Below are 26,166 nucleotides of genomic sequence, written 5' to 3'. Positions count from 1 at the left end.
AAAATATAATTTCAACTTTTCAAAGACATCTAAACCTTCAATTCCTCAAATCATCGCCCCTATAGAGAAAGCCTTTAAATTCTCCAAAATTTCGGAAACGCAGAAGGATACAATCCGCCACCTAATTACTCATAACGTTAATTTTAACAATAAATCTTTGGGTTCTAATCTTAGCAAAAAGGAAAATGAGATCTTACGTGAAATTCATTCTGATACTAATATCATTATCTCTAAAGCTGATAAGGGCGGTCAGATCGTTGTTATGGACAAACACACATATATTACTGGAGTCTCTAAATTAATAAATGAAGGCCCATACTGCTCGATTCCTAAAGATCCTTCAACTTCGGACCTCATGAAAGTAAAAAGTGCTATTAAATCTTCCCACATTCTGCCAACTCAGTTGAAGAAATCACTTATTCCGCCTATTACTAATTGCGCTAGACTTTATGCTCTTCCAAAAGTCCACAAAACCGGTATTCCTTTTCGACCAATTGTTTCCAACATAGGTACTGCTTCGTATCCTTTGGCCAAATATTTAGTTTCCAGATTTTCTCCTCTACTTGATAACAATATTCACACTGTAAAAAATTCTGTTGAAGTCATTGATAAACTTAAAAATATTTCCCCACTTCGTTCCATTATGGTTTCATTTGATGTCAAATCATTGTTTACTAATGTTCCGGTCGAAGGAGCACTAAATTGTCTTGAAACTAGGCTTCGGGAATTTCACTTCACACATACTGAAATTAATGAGTTGGTTTCGCTTACTAAAGTTTCTCTAAGTCAAACCCACTTTGTTTTCCAAAATGCATATTTTCGTCAAGTTGAAGGATTGGCTATGGGTAATCCTCTCAGTCCGGTACTTGCTGACATTTATATGCACTATTTTGAGATGAAATTATTTGATAAATTATCTTTTCGTCTTTGGATTCGGTATGTTGACGACACTTTCGCACTTTTTGACGGTTATAAAGAGGATTTATCCGAGATTCTATCTATTATGAATTCAATTGATCCAGCCATCCAATTCACTCTTGAAATTGAATCCAACAATTCCCTCCCCTTCCTTGATATTCTTATAATCCGCAATGAAACCGATTTTAGCACCACTGTGTACCGTAAACCCTTTGCAGTTTGTTTACCACCCCATGCCAAGTCATGCCACCCTGTTAAGCAAAAAATGGCTTCTTTTTACTATTATGTTTTCCGCGCGCTAAAAGTTTGTTCCTCTGAAAAAAAAGTTTGTTCCTCTGAATCTTTGCTTACCAATGAATTTAATTATTTGAGAGCAGTTGCGATTGACCGTGGATTTTCTCCCGTGATTATTGATAAAGCCGTCAAAAAATTTTCAGATTCCCATCAAAAAAAAAAAATTTTCAGATTCCCATCAAAGAAGACATTCCACTGTTAGAAATAATATCAATGACCTTGTCGTGCTTCCATTTTATCCTTCTGTTAGCTATAAAATTGCACGGATTCTCCAGAAATTCAATTTTCAAGTCGGTTTCTCCCCTATTAATAAAATTCACCCTTCGATTCTAAAAGATTGCGTTTCTGTCTTGAATTCTTGGGGAATTTATAGTATATCATGTCAGTGTGGTTTAAGATATATTGGCCAAACAAAAAGAGCGTTGAAGTTTCGTATCAAGGAACATGAATCTTATGTCAAAAAAGGGGAAATTAACAAGTCTTCAATAGCGTATCATAGCTGGACTTTTAACCATAATTTTGATTTTGGGTCTGCAAAAATCATCCAAAAGGCTTCTTCCATAGGCGAATTGGATTTTCTTGAGGCTTTTCACATTCACAAAGATTTAGAACGTTTAGTTAATGATTTGAAGTCCAATCCAGTCCTTCCTAATGCCTTTAAAATTCTACTGTCTTAATTCAATTATTTTTGCCGATAGATGGCGTTACCTCCTCGCACTTGGTACTACCAGAGGGTATAAAAATCCGTTCAGTGGTTGCTTTCCATTATTTGAAGTTCAGATTTTGAGCGTAATGTGCATTTGCCCCTCGCTCCCTATTTTAACTTCGCTAATATTTCTTTATGCTTGATCAGACAGCCTGGCTCAGTAAAAGTAGGCGGCCAGTGCAACTCTGATTAAAAATCTAGTTATAACCACGTGCAGTGCTGATAAGCACCACGTGTTTCTGTGATTCCTATTTTCTTATTTCTATGTATTTCTTTCTCCTGATGAGGAGGGACCTTTAGCTGCCCTCGAAATCGATTGAGTGTTTCATTATACCTACGCTAAATATAAGGTTGTTTTTTACGATTTTGATATGACAATGTGTTGAACGAAAATTTTTAAAAATGTATATCTTTAGATTTTTTTCCTCTAAGAAATCTGCCTAATGATGACAAAACCTTAGGTAAACTATCTGATTAAATACGAGTATAAAAATAGTTTATACAATAACATAAACAGAAGTTTATATAATTGTCTAACAGATAAAGGCAGTTTCTTAATATCTAAATTTTGAATCAGAACAGAATAAATATAATTCATTGTATAGCAGTTCTGATTACTTTCTTTCTTTCCACCGACAGCGAGGCAGCCGGTCCACTGGGTAGTTAGCATATCGGCCAGGTAGCCCCGCTGACGGAAATAAGTTGAACAAAAGACACACTTATAAATACATATTGTGCTCAAGACGACTGCTGGGGGCAGTGCAAACAAATGCTGGACGAAGATGATAGTGCATGATGGAAGAAGGGTGCATTGCGGGTGTGAAGAACAATTCCAGTTACATATTTACAGAGTAATGGATAGGTGGTTACAAATACTAAAAGTAATAAGAAGTAAAATACTAGAAAGTAAAACAATGCATAAAATAAAAAAAAAAGGCAAAACAGTGGAAACAATACATAAAATAATGCAAAATACATAGTTCAAGGTTCATAATTCAAGGTTTACAGTTCAAGAAGATAAATATATACAGGGAATAAGAAAAGCCGAGGAATTTATTTTATATAAAGAAAATTATCTCTAAATACCTGTATATTATTAATACACAGATAGATTAGAGATTAGAATGCAGTATGCAACAATGTTAATATGAATCATTGCTTGTTAATATGAGTCATTGCAAAATTTCAAGTTTGGAGCAGATTAACAAACTGAATTTTATTTAAAAATCTAATAAATCTTATTAAGCTTTTTCCAATGTAATATATTTTTAGTTACTTCAGATGTACATAAATAAATTCTATTGCCTGATCATGTCTTCGAATTTAGTTTTTGTTCACTATAAATCAATTAATTAATCTTTTCTAACTACTTTTTTTGTAGCTAAAATTGATGGCTTGAAGGTAAAGGTTCTGCATTCATGATATGTGTACTTGAGATAACTGATTTATTAATTGCATTAAAAATTGTTTTAGTAAACACTGATATTTATCTAGTGTTAAAAATTATGTCAATTTATTTACCAAGAAAATAGTTTGCAAATATACAAATGTAAATATCAAATGATTGGCAGAACTGAACATTTTTCTCAGCGATGACTTTAGATGAAGTTTTGATTCAGTGAATTTTGAAAGATTTCTTTTTATGAGAGAAAATTATCTTGACTTGAAATATACAAAGACTTTTCATTTGAAACAATTCTAAACAAATGCTGACATTTCTCCCCCCCCCCGATTAGTAAGACTGTCAGTAACATTCAAAATTTCAACTTTCATGATATAACAATTGAAAACAATCAAAAAGTATAAAGTATTTTGATTACTAAGTATTACTAAAATGCTAAATATCTTCATGTGCAGAACAGAATATTTCATAAAATGAAAAGAAAATATAAGCTAAGTTAACAAAATTAAATGAAATATTCATTATATCAATTTTTTTCCTTAGTTATACACAAAATTAATCTATAAATTCCTTATTTAGTGTTCTCACTATATTTATACACAGACAAAAATTGCACATGAATAAAGTTACATAAAAAATAAATAAACAATAAATATACAATAAATAAACAATAAATATACAATAAAAAAGATATTATGAGAAATAGCAAAGAATTTATTATGTATGAATTTCCCATTAATCCAGAATTTTTATTATGTATGAATTTCCCATTAAATCCAGTTTTTTAACATAAACACCACAGGTTTCTATGTTATAACATCACATTTTCATCATTCCTACTACTACTTCCTGAGATGAAAGGGTCATATGTCCAACCCACTCAACTGGTATATTTCTTACAAAGGGTATGAAATAAATAAGAGGAATGAACATCAGTCCAATAGTTTTTCTTCTGAGACTTTTAGTTGCTTTTCTTGTCAAAATTATTTTATTATTATTTTTTCTTAAAGAAAGAATCAACATAGATTACACAATTTGGCAACTAATGAAGAAGAGGTATGATTAAATTCTTCCAAAATAAAGGTAACATTTTCACTGAAAGTATTTTCTCAAAAAACCATAAAATCAAACTATGTTCTACTATTACAGAAGCACCAAAATATTGCTGCAATAAAATATCATGCTGCATAAGAAACACAGAGTGGAAGCAGTTTTGAAGATTCTTTTCTGACATGATTCTTTTCTGACAGCTTTTCAGTTTATTTAGATCCGGTGTCAAAAGCCCACAATGGCAAACTGTCAAGTGCAATTAGGAATGAAGCATTCTATAACTTTCCATTGAATAATTACATACATTCTTATTTATGACTACTTATACTTAGAGTTGCTTGAAAAAGAATATACGTATTATAAAGTGTTATTTTGTCCAAACTATCAATCACTGCGCCTCGGCTCGGCTATTGGCAAAACAAATACATATTCTAGTTTATAATTATAGCCGCTAAATGCCAATTGTCTTCTGTTTTGTATTACATCACATTGTAGAGTTCCTCACTTTGGAATTCTAAGTTAATGTTGGAAGTGAAGAATCTAAGAACTGATAAGTGAATAATTGCTTGAATTCGGAGACAAGAAACAACAAGATAGAAGGGTAACTAACCCTTTATTTTTCCAACAAGATTTAACAAAACTCCGCCTGGGAGTGTACAAGCAAAGCCCGCACTTGGACTTGAACTTAAAAGACTAAGAATGAAACTAAAACTAAGATTAACTAAAGAAGTATAGCCGAAGCTATCAAGGTTCAAAACGAGTTGGCCCCTTAACTTATTTGACTATGAAGCTTAGCAAGGGCCTGAGTACGGCCGAGCATAATAACAGCTTTGAGAGAGAGTGACCAAAAAGGCAGACGCGCGTTAATCAGAAACTCCGATTCTCTCTGACTCGGTAAGTAACTTTGTGCTTTAAATACCGCTCCTCCTCATTAAATATTCAGCAAGATTCCAAAACTATGTTCTGGCCGGAAGTAGTAAGTTGAAGTTAAGAATTTGACAGGAAAGGAACTTAAAATTTAACTTAAAAAAAACCCAACTTAAAATTTAACTATTAATAAAATTAACATAATCCTTACAACATGTTTAAAATGGCTACTCCACATAAGAAATAATTTTGTTTTCTTGAGTTTCCTAGTGCAATTCTGTGATTACAGTGCAAAACATTTCAAGTTGAGGTACCAAAGTGATCCTCCGAATGGGAACATTCGCAGATGGTACTGACAGTTTGGAAATACAGGATGTGTATGTAAAGGAAAGAGTCCTGGCCACCCTCGTGTTCCCAATGAAAATGTTGCATGAATTCAAACTGCTTTCCAACGCAGTCCTTCAAAATCAATTCATTGTGCCAGTCAAGAGTTACAACTGCCTACAACAACAATTTGGTGTGTTTTGAGACATCGGTTGGTTATGAAGCCGTATAAATTACATTTGTTACAGGCTCTGCGTCCTGATGACAAACGCAAACGTGTGGCATTTTGTAATGAGATTATTGATGCTATTGTCAATGATAATACTTTCGCACAATGCATCATGTTCAGTGATGAAGCGACTTTTCATGTTAGTGGTCATGTAAACAAATACAATGTTTGAATTTGGGGCCTACAGAATCCATATGCAGCCACTGAACATGTACGAGATTCACCCAAAATCAATGTGTTTTGTGCGATATCCCAATCATCTGTTTACGGCCCATTCTTTATTGATGGAAACATGGTTAACGGTCAGCAGGATCTTGCTATGTTACAAAACTGGTTGTCTCCGAGGCTGCATGAAGACAACTTGATTTTTCAACAAGACGGGCCACCCCCCCCATCACTGGTATCGCCAAGTGCGCGATTATCTGAATGAAACTCTACCAAACCGTTGTATTGGTCATCAAGGAGCTGGCGACTTAGCACGTCTCAGCTGGCCTCCATGGTCACCGGATTTGACACCCTGTGACTTCTTCCTGTGGGGTATCATTAGAGACAACGTTTATGTACCACCACTCCCACAGAACTTGGAAAAGGTGAAGAACCTGAGTCGTGCTGTCATAACATCAGTTATGACAGACATGCTTGCCTGTGTATGGGAAGAATTTGAGTATCAATGTGATATTGTTCGTGTCACTAATGGAGGACAGATTGAACATCTGTATTCTGAATTTGAGAGGTTCGTAGATATGTGTGTAAAGTTTAATATTCATATGTCATACAGTTTAATAAATATATGCATTCAAAATACGTATATTCTTTTTGAAACATGCTGTATTTTAAAAATATAATAAAGCAGTCATTCTTTCATGAAGCTGTCTATAAGTTTAGAGTTGCTATTCATATTTGTAGTTAAGATTTTGCAACAGTGTTATGCATTTGGTTCCAGTCACATTCTGTTAATTGAAAATACCAAATTTTTTAACAGCATACAAATTTTGAATTAGTTAATATAATATGCACCTGACTCGCTTTGAGTTTCATCCTTTTCCATTAACCAACATACTATTATTTCACCAAATACAACAAATGTTGCCAAATATAGTAGCTATATGCACTATTTAAATCCTTCTTATTACAGTCATTCTTATTCATGTTTTTTTTTTTTTATCATGCTTAAAGAACTGAGCATATTTTGAGCATAACTGAAATAGTTCTTCCTGGTAATATTTTAAATGTTCAGGATGAATTTAATCATCCTCTTCATTAAATAACTTATTTGTAAAACATTTGTGCATTTTTCATTTTCAGTTAATCCTGGTGCTTTTTTTTTTTTTTTTTTTTTTTTTAACATTTGGCAATGCATTTTACAAGTACTTTAATAGAATAAATTAATAAAATGTTTACAGCTATTATTATTATGGCTTTTATTTAGTCTTTTACTGCCTTTTAATTTAGAAATACTTTCATAAGCTTTTCTTTACAATATTATTGAATAAAAACTCAGGTTGTCCCACTTTGAAAACAAAATCAAAGTGGTAACAGAATCTGATTTAGCTGGAAGTGCTATGACTTTAAATTACCAATTTAATTATTTTTAACATGTGGTCACAATTAATAACCAGGTATTAAGTTAAAAGGGTATTAAATTAGGAAATGTATATTCCGTTTATTACATAAAAGTCAAAGTTATAAATACTGTTAAGTATGTAAATGAGGACTTTGGTTTTGTATTACAGTTTAAGAAGGGAAATCAGCTATGACTTCAATAAAAAGAACTCACTTTTCCTTTCTTTACCTGCATGTTAATGCTTTCAACAATGTCAGCTTTGACAGATTCTGCTCTGCATAACGTCTGAGCATTTTTTCCTGTTAGATCCTTTGCTTCATAACCTAGCAACTTCTCAGAAGCTTTGTTTGCATACTATTAAAATATATAAATAACAAAACAAAATATTTGGTACAAATATTTTGTTATATTTGGTAAATAACAAAATTTTGGTACTGTAGAGTACAGCAGTTTTTTAACATAAAAAATTTGAATTAGAAGAAAATAAAAAAAGAACTAATTGCAAAGCAGTTTGAAAAATTTGAATTAGTGTATTACAGGAATTACATATCAGAAACAAAATATTATAGTATTTAAACAAAATATAAATTGTATTTATAATAGACTTTATGTAGTCTGCACAGACATTATTAAAAATACAACAAAGATATGAATTATTAAAATATATTTATACATTGTTTTCACATTACCCAGCTAGTAACATATCATACAGTTTTAATTTGAAAGATAAATCAAAGACCTTACGGAATACCAAATGGAAACACCTCTATGAACTGAAAATTTGCCAGGTCACACAGATGAGAAATGAAAGATTTGATACTCCATGGAATTGTTATAATTGCCAAACTACATGGATGACAAATGCCCTAATAGTGCAATGTAACATAATGGTGGTAGTGAAGAGGAGATAAGCTATAAGCATGTCTAACATCAAAATGATCTCACTGTTACTCTTGCAAAACACAAATATTAGTTACAATCATTATGTTTCTATGATACCAACAATATGAAATAACATGTTTAAACTACTTTTAATCTTCAGAAATTGTAATTAATTAATTAGCAACATAATTCCCTGAACAAGGTGATTTGTCACAAGAAGCTACTCCACACTACTTCAATATATCCAAAGGTCACAAGTTATCTTAACAGATTAATGAAGCATTAGAACAGCAGGGTGTTCATAATTTATGCATTTGACTGAAAAACTCGAAATTATAATGAGTACTAAAAACTTTACTATCTTGTAAAGTTAAACATTTTTTTATTGTTAATCAAATCTGCAATAGATTTCTGTTCTGCTATTTGATTCAATTCTTGGGACTAATTCAGTCATTCTTTAATTGCTTTTCTGGTTATGATTGGCATTTCCTAGCTTCTTCACCATAGCTCTAAGCACATATGCCACAAACAATTGTAGAGAATTCTGATTTATGGAGAGTAAAAGTTAAATTGTTCTTATGAGCAACAGCTAAATAAATGTTATTTTCTTTTGTATTATTAATATGTTTAACTTATATATGGCAGCAAGTTTCTGATCCAATCAATGCAAAAATTGCTGGAACCAGGCTCTTGACTTCAAACTCTGAAAATACTTGTAACTGCACTACCAAGTATGAAAAAAACTTTTAAATTAGCAAACAATGCTTAATTAATTTTGTATATTATGCTTGCTACAATTTTCTCACTATTAAAATCCTTAAACAAGTGATTAAACTACAGATGTCTGTACAATATATGCATATAATATTGGGTTTTAATGGAAGTTTTCAAGCCACTGCAAATCGTCTATACAAACAGTTCACATTGGCAAACATATTTTGTCAAGCGATTTTTGGTGTTTGAAGGAAAGAGACATGCTTTAGATCACTATGTTACGAAATTTGTAAAAAAATATTGCTATCATTAAGTACAAGGTGTCTGAAATGGAACTATTATGCCATCACATTAGAACCATTTTTTACTTTTTTTACTTCCAGTTCTGTTGCAAAAAGTCAGCTACAGAATGCCACCAAATTACGTGTACAGCTGTACAGTTTTACATACTAATGTTATAGCATATGTCTTTTGTGAAAGTTTGGTACAAGAAAGTTCAAAAAGGACTATGGCATTCAAGAAGCAGAGTGCTCTGGCCGGCCTACTGATGTTGATGAGGACCACCTGCTAGAACTTGTGGAAGAAGTTCAGTATGCAAGCACTTGAGAGCTTCCTAAGGACTTGGTGATAGAGCCATGTCCATTAGTCGCACTATGTATCACATAAACTTGACGTGCATATTCAATCAGTGGACACCATATGCGCTGACTCAAGCAGATGTGTTCAGGCCTGCACTAATCTGCTTGAATATCAATGTAAGGACAAAATTCTGAGCTGGTTTGTCACTCGCGATGAAAAGCGGGTTTACTTCAACAACATAGGCCTAAAAGTGGCCTATGTTGACACTGACAACCACTTGAGAGCTTCCTAAGGACTTGGCAATAGAGAAATGTCCATTAGTCGCACTATGTATCACATAAACTTGACGTGCATATTCAATCAGTGGACACCATATGCACTGACTCAAGCAGATGTATTCGGACCTGCACTAATCTGCTTGAATATCAATGTAAGGACAAAATTCTGAGCTGGTTTGTCACTAGCAATGAAAACTGGGTTTACTTCAACAACATAGGCCTAAAAGTGATTTGATCTGCATCCGGTGAGCCCAGCAGCATCACAAATTGCAATTTGACTAACAAAAAGATCATGCATTGTATCTGGTGGGATTGCTGTAGTATTATCCACAAAGAATATCTGGAAAAAGGTAAAACCCTAGACAGTGAGGTGGTCAAGTGAGATGCTAGTCCATGTTGACGCTGCTATTAAAAAAAATGTTGAATTGAGATCCTGCACAAAAAGGTAAAGTTCCATTGAGATTGTAGCAATCACGTGTTTCAGTGGAGCCTCAGTAGTTGCTTGCTCATGTCGTCATCTATTAACACCAGTGAGAAGTGCTGCATTGCATGAGCTGGACCCAAAACTGGGTCGGTTTATTACGAGTCCAATTCTTTACCACGAGCGAAAAGAGCTCCATTGCGCTAGGTTCACGAATTCCAACTCTTTTCAAATTTGTGAACATTGAATTGTTCTCGAGATCGCTACAAGATAATGCAAGACCACGTGTGTCTGCATTCACTAGCTGGACTCTGTACAGACTCAAATAGGATTTGTTGCCACACCCACCATACAGCCCTAACATCGCTAGTTTGGACTTCTATCTTTTTTCATAACTGCAGATACATCTTGTTAGTGCCATCTTCCATTCTGCACAGGATGCCTGAAATGAGGTTGATACGTTTTTGAACTTTCGGCCACCAAGTTTCTGGGCCTTTGAGAAACTACCAAAATGTTGGTAGAATATCATAGATTTGGGTGGTGATTACTACCCGCACTAAAGGTACTGCTTTCATGTTTTTTTTTTCCCTAACTTTATTAAGAATGTTTTTTTTGGTGAAAAACTTTCATTACAACCAGATATATAGTGTGGGCTGCAAAAAACTGTAGAACATCAACTACAGAGTATATTTGGGCATTATGTACACTTGAATTTTTACAGTATTCAACAATAAAGAAATACAGTTCACAAATGAATAAGTATAATATTATACGAAGCAAAATCAGTGAATTGAAGGCTTGCCAAAGCCAGATATTTATGCCCCAAGAGCTGCAAAATTTCCATTTTTAATGACAGAAAGCAATTCTAATATTATGCAATAATCAATAAGAAATCTGCCTTAATGCTTTAGAACATAGATGATGGAAGTTTACCAAGCAAAATCAAGATGGTAGAAGTTTACCAAGCGAAAGCAAAATAAGTTTTTGCCTCTAACTGCCCAGAAAGTATAAGCCAAGGAACCCAAGGGAAGGTACAGCCAAGTGGCTTCAGAATGCTGTAAGCATTAAGAGTGATAGTTATAATACAGTAGAGTCACAGTTTCTAGACTTAATGTGCACAGATGATTGAGATAACACAATCTGTATACTCACAAGTCTACAAGTTACTTCCTCCTAATTGCTGACCATTGAAAGATCTTATACAGCCTGGTACAAAAAATCATCACTGTTGGATATAGGTCAAATAGGCCTCAGTCTTGTTTATTGACAATACAAATTTAGCTTCTACAGTAATTCTAACATATATTCTTCCAGAAAGCATCTGGAACTTTACACTCTAGAAATGGCCTTAAACAACACAGTTTTTGTTGCAGTGATATTCTAGCAAGGGCGGCATAATGTTAGCTTTCCTTGTACTCACCATTCCACGCACAGAAACAGGAAAACTCTGATAGTTATATATACTGCGATGTCATTCTGCAAATATATATTGAGTTATTCAGGAATAAAGAAGATGAACTCCTGCTTATGTATAAAAATCCACTTCATTATCAAGCCACCACAGTGAAAGAATGTTTAGAAAATGCGAATATAACCTATTTGCTGTAAAAACAATTTATTCTTAATATTTAAATTTTATTCTTAGAAAATGTCCTATATGACATCAATCACATTATATTCCTTTGAGCGCTTAGGCAGCAGCTGTGTAAGAGTAGTACTTTATTCCTCAAGAGTATTCTTAATCTCAAGTATCTGCACTGAAATCTTTTTCGCCATAAAACATTCATGCAAATTAAGAGTAAAGTTTCTAGCTTAAACTGCAAAGAAAAAGCACTGCTGTGCAGTTCTAAACAGTTTTCGTTTATTAATTTTAGCAGCTTGAATATATACAGTCAAAAGTCGTTAATCCAGACTCGTCGGGACTTCGGCGATTCCGGATTATCGATTTTTCTGGATTATAGAACATCAGTTTAAATCTCGTAAGATGGCATGCAGAAATTCTAAAATTAAAAACAACATGAAACCGTAATTTATGAAATAAAGAACAATTATGATCTAAAGAGTATCAAAATTTACAAAAAAAAAAAAAAAAAAAAAAAAAAAAGCTTAATATTTATTTGTTTACTTTATTAAACATTTCTTTCAATGTAAGTTATTTAAGTTGCTTCGTTTTATGTGATAATACTTTCTCTTTAATTCTATAAACAGACATAATTTCTTGTTCAGTTACGAAGTTCCGCTGTTCAAGTCCCGCAATTGCTGTGCCGAGAATACCGACTAACTTGTCAATCGAAATTTTCTCATTTTCACTAACCTCTCTGTCACCTTCTTCATGTCTTTATCCATCTTTTGCAGCAATTCCACTTTTTGTTTGATGGACATCGAAACATACTTTCGTTTTGTAGATCCTTTGGGAGCTCCAGCATCGGAAATTCTATTTGACATAATCGAAAAATCAAGTTTACTTTTATAACATTGCTCTTACAGTCTGCAAAAAATAATAAGCCGCATCCAATTCGAAGATTAAGGAACAACGCAATCATCAACATTAACTGAAATAGATAATTTTAGCTTATACCATCCGTTATACATTAAACGCGCACGCGAAAATGTATCCTGCACTTGCTCACATGCATTTGCGCAGTTGTAAAGGTCTTACGTGCATGCGTAAACGCCTATGCGCATGTGTCAACGCGGCGCATGCGCAGAAAGTTTTTAGCTTTGAGGTTCGGATTATAGATCATTCCGAATTATGGGTGTCCGAATTAACGACTTTTGACTGTATATATATAATGAATAAACAAAAACTAAATAAACTATATTAGCCTAAGATATAAACTATATTAGCCTGATGGCTAATATAGTATATATGTTAGCCATCAGGGCAAAATTACTACTTTTTCTTTTATATGGTTTGTGTTCCTTCATCCACATTGCATGTCAGGGCACAGTTGAGCCCGTGGTGAAAATCGTGTTTGGATGCCAGGGGTAGTGAGACCATGTTCTCTTTATGGATGAGTTTCAATTTAACATCCAGAATGATTCCCGAAGGGCAAGAATATGGGGAGAGCCATGGACATGCTAACGGGGGACCAAACATCATCAAAAGAGACCATTACGGAGGAGGCTTACATGTATGAGCTCGGATAGCAACAAATGGCAGCATTGACCTCTGTGTGATTCCGTCACAGTCATCCGATATCACAACGAAATTCTACACCCTCTTGTGTGCCCTTTTATTGCTACAATGGATATTAACATGATGTTTATGGGTGATAATGCTTGCCCACATACAGCTTGAATGCAGAGTTATTTGAGAGTGAAACCATTGCACATCTTCCATGGCCTACTAGATCACCAGACCTGAATCCTACAGAGCATGTGTGAGGCATATTGAAATGATGGATAGCAGGTCACAGTGTGGCACTAGGCACCCTCCATGAGCTTTGGTATTTTATGTTGCTAAAAGAAAGAAAGAAAAAAAAAAAACTGGTCTACAGCAAAAGCCTGCCTATTCTGAAAGCTCAAGTAATGATGAATACCAGATAAGTGAGAATTCCAGATAGTTAAGTGTATAAAAAGTAGAATTCATGGTGGAAAAGCAAATAACTAGAAAAAGAAATTTTTAGCCTAAAATTATAAGAATTCATCTTATTTGCTATCAAGTTGAATATAAAAAAAGCCTATACAGTCAAAAGTTGTTAATCCAGACCTCAAAGCTACAATTTCTGCGCATGCGTCAACGCATAACGCGTTAATGCATGTGCATGGGCGTTTACGCATGCGTGTAATCTTGAACTTTCGATTATGTCAAATATAATTTCCGATGCTGGAGCTGGCAAAGGATCTACAAAGCGAAAGTATGTTTCGATGTCCATCAAACAAAAAGTGGAATTGCTGCAAAAAATGGATATCCTTTGGTTCTCTAACCATTCCGAAATCTGTTTATAAATTTCACGCTGCTCTGCGGGGTGGGGGTGGGGTCGCGGCGCGCAATGAACTGGAAGTTGATCTGTCAGCACTATCCTTATCTTCAGGGCAAACATTTTTATTTTATTTGGCTTTTAATTCCTTACTAAATGTAGTATTTCATCTCGATGTACTCCGTCTTTGATATGATTTAAATCAAATACCTCGTCATTATAATTCACTTCCGATAGTGAAGAAAGTTACTACAGAGGTTATTGAAAACGAAAAAATTTCGATTGATAAATTAGTCAGTATTTAGGGCACAGCAATTATAGGACTTGAACAGCGGAACTTTGCAAATGAACAAGAAATTATGTCTGTTTATTGAATTACAGAGAAAGTATTATCACATAAAATGAAGCAATTTAAACAACTTACATTGAAAGAAATGTTTAATAAAGTAAACAAATAAATATTAAGCTTTTTTTTTTTGTAAATTTTGATACCCTTTAGATCATAATTATACTTTATTTCATAAATTATGGTTTCATATTTTTAATTTTAGAATTTCTGCATGCCATCTTACCAGATTTAAACTGATTAAAAAATTAAAAATTAAATTAAAAACTTTTGACTGTATTTAAAATTATGTAAGATTGGGAGGGATGCATTTTGGCCATAAAAAGCCAATGTACAGGGTGTTTCTAAATGAATATTGGGGTAATGCTTTGTAGTATTAGATAAACTTAAAATTATAATTAGTACATGAAGAGAAAGAGCAATTCACAGTTATACCTATAAACTTATAAGTGTTCAATGTGAGCACCTTTCATCACATAGCACACATCATGTCAATAGCTCAGTTTTTCCTAAATGTTGATTAGTGTTTGTTATGTAATTGTTGCAACAGCTGCCTGATACATTGTTGCAACAGCTGCCTCATACATTTCTCTTTCTTAGATTGAGTAGATCAGCTGGTAGTGGAGGCACATATGCACAATCCTTTATGAATCCCCACAGGTAGAAATGACATGGCATCATTTCATGTGCAAAGTAGGCATGTAAACCATGGTCTGTAGGCTTTAGAGTCTGTACTAACTGAAAACAATAAGGTCGTACTTGTAAGTGTTTCTCTTGAACTTTTCAGACAGTTGTCACTGGAACTGCTAAATCATGAATAGCCTTCCAAACTGATTTCTTTGGGCTATTAGTGAAAGACTCTCTCACTCGCCCAACAACTCTCTTCACTCACCCTTGGTTGTCCCATACTCTTCCCTTTGCAAAGGCAGCCGGTATTTTCAATTTGATACCATCTATGGATGTTATTATCACTTCAGGGATCATATATGAACTTGATCCAGAACGCACGTTGCACAGTAACTACAGATTCGATCTCTGATGGTCACAATTTTTGCTACTAGCACTTTCTGGTGCATGCAAATACCAACAAACAAAACTGTTTGAGTTGGTCTTCTGTTTCGTGTATTAATTATGATTTAAGTTTTACGTAATAACTACTATAAAGCCTTAAAATCACAATATTCATTTAGAAACACCCTGTATTTCATAGATCTTAATTATATGAAAGTTAAAATATCTTCTCCAATTATGAAATCACACTGGACCACAAAATATGGCAGAGATGCTACCAATAATTCCTTCAGAAGTTCAAAGGAATAGATTGTTCTTAAGATAATCAAGCTACAAAACTTATGGACATGGCATATAAAAAACATATCATGTCTGTCATTAATTCTCCACTTTGTATCACCATTCTTTATCTATTTTCAAATAAAATCACATTCTTGATGCTGGGGTCTTGTAATTTTGAAAATTCTCTACTACATGATTTTCAAAATATGAGGGAAAATATGTAAATAGCAACTTACTAATATAATTCTTTACAGAAACAAAGCTAGCTTATTAAAAACAAGTTTACACACACCAAAAATAAATAAATAAAACAAAACCAAGGTGAACATTTTGTGACTGTTTTGTGACATTACACTTATCTATTATAGGTGATAAATAAAACTGGCGATGATGCCTTATACATGTTCTACAGTGGCTTTGCAAGTTTCACATTTGCTTATATTTTCAGAGGGGTGGGAGGAATTTCTAAAATATTCAGGTTTATCAGTTAGTTGAATGCTGGATAGTCCGGCTTTTACTGTACTTTGATTATGCTACTTTGAATTTTGTTTTCTTATAGTATAAAAATAACACCATTTTAATAAAATTTTAGCCTTTGTCAAAAACATTTAACAAGCAAATCCAGAAATTTGCACAAAGATTCAGTAGATGCTCTTAGAAAATTCCCTAAGACACATAATTGCTGTATATTTCAGAAAAAATTCATGTATCAATTCTTAAAACATAACTAAATTATTTAAATATAGACATTAATTCAAAATGCAGAAAAAAAAAACCTACTTGAATATTATGGTCCAGACCAGTAACTATAATGCCATCTCTACAGCTGTCAAGGGCAGTGAAAAGAGCCTGAGCAGCCCGAAGTTTAAGTAGGTAGGAAACGTCAGTATGATGAAGTTGAATGAGCTCATTTAAACAGTTGCCAAGATTATGAGTTTCCACAAACCACTAAAAAATGTATTTTTTTACTGAGAAAATATGTAAGATATTTGGAAATACTTTATAAAATTACAAATTTAAAACAAAATCAGTTTACACATTTCGACTGATTTAAAAACTGTCAAATTAAACAACGAATCCTCTCCCAATGACCACCTATCAAAAGATGCCAGCTCTGAAAATGATCAGACCTTCTGAGAACATAAATGAACAAGCACTCATAACTGCAAAAGCATTCTCTACAATGCTGCTCTTTAACCTGACCAAGGCCATCAAATATGTAACACAGTTACCATGAAATTGTGTAATTTCATTATCAAACTAAAATGTGCAAAACTCCAAGGTAACATTTTCTGTTCTTACATTAGCAGTAAAATTATTTCTATGGAATAAAACAGTTAATCGATTCATTGATTTGTTTACTTGTTTGTTTAACTGAATATACTAAAGCAAAAAAGGACTATCAGCATCGTGAAATTTGTCTTACATATTTGCTTCAGAATGTCAAATAACTTTATCTAATGGTCTTATTAGATTTGTACATTGTTTAACTTCTTCTTCTACCCGAGCAGCTGATTCAGTATAATTAATCAATGTTGAATTGACATTCATTTTTGCTTTTGAAGTTATTGCAATTGTCACAATGATTCTAAAATTGACAGTCCAATATATCTCTGAATGTCTTAAAACAAAATTGTAAATCTTAATAAGATTACAATAAAAGCGATAATGTTAAAAAATCTAAAAATGAAAGCTTAACTTGAAAAAAAGACAACTAAAACTTACTGTAAGTACCATTTGTCCTCTGTCTCAACAGAACTGACAAATTTCATAGGATGAGCATTTTAGCAACTACAGAGTGTTTTTGAAATCATTAAAATAATTTACACTATAAAATTTTACTTGAATTTCTTTTTGTTTTATGTTTTTTAATCGGTACTTTTCCGTTTTGCCGGCGCAAGCGATAAAGTCGCCAATAATGGTACAACCGATGCCAAACGGAATATTCTCGCTGGTAACCTTTTATGCCACATTTTCAAAACAAGTCGCAGCTTTTTCTTATCAGATTGATTGTTTCTGTCAATACTGGCATACTATAATTACATAGAATTTTTATCAGATAGTTCAGTTTTATGTCTAAGGCCATTTTCGGTAATTAAGTCAATTAGGATGCAATCACAGCTGTTACCCGAAGCCGAAAATATAGAAAAGGTAAAGTCAAGGGTTAAATTCATCAATTCTAATAAGGATACATTAGCGAAGTAAAGCACTGCAGTTTTACATAATTTCTTCGTACGCATTTACGTATTACGTATTTACGCATTCGTTCGTAAGCTATTCGTACGCATTGAAATATTTCTTGCATTTAAACTTGTGTTCCAAATTAAGATTTAACTTGAAATTAATGTAGATAATTACCGAGAGCATTAGATTTTTGTAGAGTAGTTTACGTGAGATGAGCCTGCTTGGGGTCACGTGATATAAACCTGCGAATTAGGATGTTGAACCTTGAAAGCATAGTAAATTCTTAAATTAATGTCTTTTTACAAATTTATTGTCTTTATTTATTGGCTTTTTATAAAGATTTAAGCGATATTAAAATGTTTATGAAAAATTAAAAGAATTCTTAGAACTAAATTTTTTTAAATATTTTTTATGTGTATACGGTATGTTGTCGCCAATAAAGTCTGCTTGGCGAGATTTGCGTCGGCGAAACGGAAAAGTACCTTTTAATCTTCTTTTTGTATTTTGTGAAAGACACATACTTCATATTTTAAAAGATTATTTATTTAGAGTATTTTATAAAATCTAGTATAAAGAACCACATTTCTACTTCAGTATTTTTGCTAACACTAAAAAGTCTGGAACAGAACAAATTCATTATTCAGATTAACAAATGTCATCACTGATTGGCAGCTTCTTTATGATGACCATTTTCACAAAACATCAAAATTGTATGGAATCATGAATGGTTATCTCAGAAGGAGTTTACAGTACAAAAATAAAGAAAAAACATATTTGTACATTATGTTATAAAGTTTTGCATAGTAATAAATTTCCATTAATTTGTGATTATCTGCACCCCTCTCCAAAACGTCAGCCACTCCTTAGTGACTAACTATTTGAAAGGTTATTATGCAAATGGCAACAGCTGTTTTGAAAATGGAGAAGCCCTAAGAATTCTATAAACGATCAATGAAACAATAAAAATAAAAAAGCACGAAACATCCATAATATAAATCATCCAAAATCCTCTTAAAAAAAAAAAAAAAAAAAAAAAAAAAACAGAGATTGCACAAATTTGGCAACGTGCCCAAATTTTGATCTATAAAATTACATTATTTAAAAAATACAATTTTATGGAGTGTGAACTTTTAAATTCTCTCTGTTGAGCAAAACAGTACTTAATCAAGAGATAAAAATCCTACTTCTGAAGGTATACAACATTTTCTTTTTCACAAGCCAGAAACTCCACAGTCCCATTACAATTCCTTACAAAAAAAAAAAAAAAAAAAAAAAAAAAAAAAAACCCACTTAGTGCAAAACAAATACTAATCAGAAAAGTTACTGTCAAATTTGAAGATGTAAATCTGCAATCATCTGTTTCATGCATATGCATATAATCTAGGTTGCCATACAAATAATTTCGACAGTATCATGGGTTGCCTATTTTGGCAACATAGTGTCTGGCTTTATGAATATTCTTCACAGGAGTGTGGATAATCAGAAAGAATCAAATGTTTCAATTATTTTGATTCAATTTTTTTTCTTAAAATAAAGTCTTGATATTTTATTAATAAGATATATTTACAACAATGACAGCTAAACATATAAAGCTTCATAAACTAAGTAACATTTACAGATAATAATTATAAATTACGACATGACATACATTGTCTAGAACACTGCATTCAAACACAAGTTACACAAACAAAATGCTTTCTATGTTTTCACTTTACACAATACAGTCAATATTATATGTGATTATTTCACATATAATATTGACTTTCTAATATTTAAAATATTAATGGCTGAACAATATTTTAGGTATTTTAGGCTCTATTAGAAGAATTTATCTGCATATTTATAATACATATCTAGTATTACCTGAAGAAAATAAAGTAAAATTTTCAGATAAATGACTAATGCAATAAGAAATTTTTCACACGCTTTTCTTATCCAATCACATGTGCTGGCACCATCGAATGCCAGATGGTGCTGGGCTGCACCTGGTAACATGTTCTTTCTAACAATGTCAGTTGGACTTTAAGTAAAAGATCAGAGAAAATAAGAATAAAAGAAGTTGCATTTTTTGCAGAAAAATTATCACTAGGGTAGACAATTTTGGAAATAATAAAACATTTAGCCATAATAAAACAGCAAAACTACTTTTTTTTTAAAGTATGACTGCTTGAAATTGGCACCTACAAGAACGCAGAATTCTAAAAAAATATCTGATGTGGATACCACCTATGACTTCCCCGTATGGCCAATTAAATTATACACACTTTTTGCTGCACTCCATTTAAACTTATTTCCTCGAATTTCATTAGAAATATGTTTTTCATTCAATCAATTCAGTTCTTGCTTTGTAGAAAGGCGAAAATACATAAAAACTGAAAACGTCTTCATTAAAAATTGTAAAATACAGAAAAACCTAGACACTTAAAAACAGCTTAAAAAAAAAAAAAAAAAAAAAAAAAAAATTTTACAGTTAGAGTTTACTATGCAAAAACAAGTAATTTGGCCAGTGGTCAGGAAGACGGAATTTTCGGCGCACAAAACTGAAAGTTAACTTTTGGTTCCATTGGGCAAAAAGATACTGAGTTTGCTGCAGCAACTGACTAATTCACTACTCTACTGAGAGTTTCAAATGTAAACATTGGCCTCGTTAGCGTTACTTAAACTTTTAAATTCCTGATAACTCTACAACTATTGCATGCATATTAACTAAAGGAATAAAAAGTTTAACTAATATAAGAACAACATAATTCAATCACTTTTATAGAAAAAAAAAAAAAAACTCAGTTTGCCAACTTATAGCAGTAAAAAAACTGAGTCAGGTAACAGAGTGGGAATATATATATATGAGTGTGTGTGTATTTGGTGCAGCCAATTGCAACGATAAAGGGACGTGCACAACTAGATGTTACAGCAGTCTCAAATACAAAATTTCAAAGTTCTACAGCTACTTGTTTTTGAATTACATGAGATATGTACGTATGAACACATAGACATCATGAAAAAGTATGTCTTCTGAATCCATTTTACAATCTGTTTTGGAAAAAACTGTCCTTTATTCTGTCCACATGAATAGTTGCCACGCAAAAATCATCATTCAAATGGACTCAAGAGTGGACAAAATGGATATTTTCTTTGAAATATGATGCCCAATTTTTTTTAAGATTACAATAATTCTTTTACTTTGTACAAGGAAGTAAAAATGAGTACATTACCTATATTTTAAAAACTTGAATAATAAAAGAGCCAGTGAAAAGTTGTTCCATTTTGTTATATGAATTGGTTGATTGTGTATTATATTTCAGATGATGACAACATTGCTGATAGTGCTAATAATGATGACAATCATAAAGACACTAACAAAAAGACAATGTATTGCATGCAAGATGACAGCGATTTTATTGTAAAAAGTGAATTTTTATATTTATGATATTGTGAAGACTGTGTATATGTGAATATAATTAAAATCTGTCATACTATATTAAGAAACACCATAGATTTAACTTCTACCACCCAAATAGATGCTACATACATCTAGTAAGCCATATATTCAATAATTTGAAAGAAAATTACAAAAATCTTCAGAATGGGATCAAATTAAGGATTCGGGACTGCAAAAGTGCATATTGAATATATAAACTATTTGCATTATAAAACAAATAACTTCAGATTCTATGTGGAATAACACTTTTAGATAAACTGTGTTGATTGCAGCAAACTTTGATGGATGGACGATATGATTCATGGTGCATAACCTAAAATGTTATATTGTGCCAAACACAAGGTCATATTACACTAATTTAAAAAAGGGGTAACAGCAAATCAAGAGGATAAATTTAAATTTAAAACCAGGTAAAATCTTAATATACATAAGACGTGCATACATTAAACACATATTCAAACCAATTAAGCAATTAAAAACTAATCAAATTAAAAAGCCAGTTTCGCTCAGATACTGAAATAAATTGAAAGTGACCTTTTTCAATTGAATGGTCAAGAGATATTTCACAGCTATTTAAATGTTTTAAACGAAGACTCTTAAAATACACACATTCTTCTAAAATGTGATTTGCTGATTTGGGTTGAAATTAAGGACTTTTAAGGAACAAAAATCATTTTAAAAAAACTCAAGAACTTTTAAGTACTGTATGAATTCTGACTTGCATGCGTGAAGATGAAATCCATTAAGAGACAAGAAACAAATTTTAGTTGTTTGAGAATGAAAGGTTATAAAATTCTGTAATGCCTGGAAATAAAATAGTTAACTTAACTCTTTGAAAATCAAAGCCTTTGCTAACTGTATTCTTGAAATACAGAAGCGCCTGAAATGCATTTTGAGGATTCACAGCAGTTTCCTCCCCTCCCCATCCATTATGCACAAAGAGGTAAATGACATCCTTTCTACTTCATAAAAAATAAAAGATAAGAAACTACAAATAAATTCTTTTAGGACAAACTGTTTGCAATAAACTGATGCAATGCATTTGGGGAATATGCACGTACTACTTAGTGGGAGGGAAGAAACAAATATCCTAATTTTGTCCGTTTAGGGTGGTTGTGGTCATTTGAATGAACAGCCATCTGAGGCATTATGGCTTTCAGAGTTAATTGAAACTTACAATAAATTTAAAAAAAAAAATTTTTTTTTTTTTGGTGGCAATTTCTTATTTAGCTAAAAATCTCACAAAATCACAGTTAAATGCTTTTATCCTTCAATTATAATGTCACGCACTGTCTGATGAATTTAGCAGAAAATTTCAAAAGACAATATTAGATATTTATTATGAAAACTAATACTGAACATATGCCAAATCAATAAGATATTTAAAAAATTGCAAAAAACTTGGGTTTCCTGAATGTTGGATTACTAGAAATATTTATCTTCTACAAGATTTTATCAACATATATATTTTATTTTGGAAATTACATGCCACCACAAGAATAACACACCTGATAAATATATTTTCTGCAAAAAGAGAATTTACTTTCATCAATACTAATTTTATTTACAAAGTAATCACTCACAGAAATTAAAACAATAGATAATTTGACAGTACTGTTCTGTTATCAGGACCAAATTCAGATATGTACATATGTAAGCATGTATGTATGGATGTATGTGTTTATGTATGTGTTTATGTATGCATGTACTATATAAGTACATAAGAATGCATGTGTGTGTGTGTATACCTATACACATACAGTCAAAAGTCGTTAATCCGGACTCGTCGGGACTTCGGCGATTCCGGATTATAGATCATCAGTTTAAATCGCATAAGATGGCATGCAGAAATTCTAAAATTAAAAATATGAAACCGTAATTTATGAAATAAAGAACAATTATGATCTAAAGGGTATCAAAATTTACAAAAAAAAAGCTTAATATTTATTTGTTTACTTTATTAAACATTTCTTTCAATGTAAGTTGTTTAAGCTGCTTCATTTTATGTTATAATACTTTCTCTTTAATTCTATAAACAGACATAATTTTTTGTTCAGTTACAAAGTTCCGCTGTTCAAGTCCCGTTAATTGCTGTGCCGAGAATACCGACTAACTTGTCAATCGAAATTTTTTCGTTTTCACTAACCTCTCTGTCACATTCTTCACGTCTTTATCCATTTTTTGCAGCAATTCCACTTTTTGTTTGATGAACATCGAAACATACTTTTGTTTTGTACGATCCTTTGGGAGCTCCAGAATCGGAAATTCTATTTGACATAATCGAAAGTTCAAGTTTACTTTTATAGCATTGCTCTTACAGTCTGCAAAAAATAAGCTGAATCCAATTCAAAAATTAAGGAACAATGCAATCATCAACATTAACTGAAATAGATAATTAGATAATTTTAGCTTATACCGTCCGTTATACATAAAACGTGCACGCGAAAACGTATTCTGCACTTGCGCACACGCAAATGCGCAGTCGTAAGAGGTCTTACGCACACGCGTAAATGCCTATGCGCATGTGTCAACACGGCGCATGCGCAGAAAGTTTTTAGCTTTGAGGTCCGGATTATAGATCATTCTGGATTATAGGTGTCCGAATTAACGACTTTTGACTGTACATACATACATACACACATTTATGAATCCAGTCCCAATAACAGAACAGTACCAATTTGACTTTTGCATAACAATCATCACTGTCCAATAGACTGCCAAAGAAATAAAACAACGAAAATGTGTGAAATGAATAAAAAATGAAAGACCATGTTACTATGTTATTAACATGTAATATGGATGGAACAGTTAAAAAGACTCCATTAGTCATTGGTGTAAGCAAAAACCCTCATTGTCTGAATGGTGTCAAGCATTTGCCTATGACTTACTGGAACAATAAAAATGATTGGATGACAAGCAATATTGTTTGTGATTTTTCTTACAAAGTGGGATAAATAACTTCAGCAAGAAAAGTGGCACTTTTGAGAGACAACAGCACTGACTATCAAACTGATCTCTCGCTGAAGAATATAAAATTAGTTTTTCTTCCTCCTAATACAACTTCCATTCTTCAGCCATTAGATCAGGGCATTATAAAAGCATTCAAGAATCATTACAGGAAGGAAATAGTTCAAAATGTTATTAATGAAATTGATATGACTGTAGCTGTATAGTATGATATGTAGTTTATTCTTCTAAGAAACTGTTGTGTAGTATGATATGTAGTTTATTCTTCTAAGCCAAATAGATCAATTTCTCGCTTAGATGCCATGCATGTTATTTTAAAAGTAAAACTTTGCAAACAAACAAAGGGATAAAGTAACTTTGCAAACAATTTCAAATTGTTTTAAAAAAGGTGGATTCAATCCAAAGCAAATTTCTGGAAACTCTCAATATGTACCAAAAGCAAGGATGACAATGAAGAAATGCATTATGAGACCATCTTGGAATATTTGGGAATCAAAGAAAATACCCAGACTTGCTACAAAAAGAGTTATGCAGGGATTATCGAAGTTATAAGAGAAAACAAAGAAGTTAGTGAAAATGAAAGTGAGTCTGAAGATGAAAATCCCGATCCTGTTCAACAAGCATTACAAATTTTGAGAAGAATGCTCAAATTTAAAGGTGGAGACACAGAAAGTTAGAAGTAATGTTGTGGCTTCGAGACCATCACTGAAAAGCTAGTAACAAGAAATATGTAAAAAACTTGAATGGATAAATTTTTAAATAATGATTAATATACATATTGTATTAATCTGTGCAACATGTTAAAATAATTACAATTTATTTTAATTAAAATGACTTTTATCAACAATGGAAAAAAATAATGAAAATTTTGTTAAAAAGAAGTATATGTAACATCCGTATTAAACAGTATATTGAAAAGGAGCATGAATTTCAATAGCACAGCCCTAAGCAAGCAGAGAGAGGTTCAGAAATGTGCACTTTTCATTCATAAAAATTTATTGCAATCTTATATACAATAAATCTATTTTTAAAAGTTTTATTTTTATACCCCCTCCAAAAAATATTCAGCCTTGTATTCCCTATGGAAATGAAATCCTGAGCGTGGCCCAGCACAGCATTGCAACTCAACTGCTTTATAAAATCAAATAAGGTTGGAATGGATATGTTTATATTAAGTGGTACCCACTGTACTATACAAGTCAATTAGTTTCTGAAAGTCATCTGCTCCTTGAATTATATGCTTTATGATTGTGCATATCTTTCATTATTAAGAAAACTAACAGAGATTACTTCTAGAACAACTTTTGTATTTGAAGGTAATTGAACTAGAAAGCACGTGTAGAATAACAGCTCATAATGAATAAAAAGGCATCAGTTTGCTTCTAGAAATATGCAGCACCTTTCTGAATAAAATTAATGCCAAATTAAACTCATCTTTAATACTAACATGCAACCATTTATGCCAGCCAGTAAAATACAGTATAATCATACTCAACAAAATTACAGTAAACCTTCAACTACTCTAAAATTCTTTAAATCTAATTTAAGTTTTCCTAAATTTTAAAGGCTTGAAACCTTTGACTTATACAAGTTCAACAATAAAATAATTGTAAAAGAATACAAATAAACATTTTTAACAATAAAGCAATATTTAACACGAGGGAATGTCAAAATAAAATTTAAACTCAGGCAAAAAACTAAATTTTAAATTAATATAAAGTGTGAAAATTTTTTGCTTCTGAAGAAAAGAGTATTAGGTCTGATTGCTTTTGAAATCAACAGTTTT

At 32.2% G+C, this 26,166-nt stretch overlaps 1 protein-coding gene across 4 annotated transcripts in view; it reads right to left on the bottom strand.

The window, feature by feature from the left end:
* The window catches only part of LOC118198792 (high affinity cAMP-specific and IBMX-insensitive 3',5'-cyclic phosphodiesterase 8B-like), a 419,321-nt gene that overhangs the window by 87,247 nt on the left and 305,908 nt on the right, over positions 1-26,166 (bottom strand). For 3 of the 4 annotated variants that reach the window (XM_085815740.1, XM_085815742.1, XM_035370562.2), the window contains exons 6-7: positions 16,571-16,738; positions 7,568-7,708 (exon numbers count right to left, since the gene is read on the bottom strand). In XM_085815740.1, the coding sequence (XP_085671866.1) occupies positions 7,568-7,708; positions 16,571-16,738 (309 nt within the window). The remainder of the gene's footprint in view (positions 1-7,567; positions 7,709-16,570; positions 16,739-26,166) is intronic. The other variant, XM_085815741.1, reaches the window with a different exon arrangement.

The sequence above is a fragment of the Stegodyphus dumicola genome, chromosome 4 (assembly GCF_044657685.1).
Source record: "Stegodyphus dumicola isolate Sdum_Otavi_A_Nest chromosome 4, ASM4465768v1".
NCBI lineage: Eukaryota > Metazoa > Arthropoda > Arachnida > Araneae > Eresidae > Stegodyphus > Stegodyphus dumicola.
Note: the sequence above shows the minus strand (reverse complement) of the source record. Positions and strands in the feature narration are given on the sequence as shown.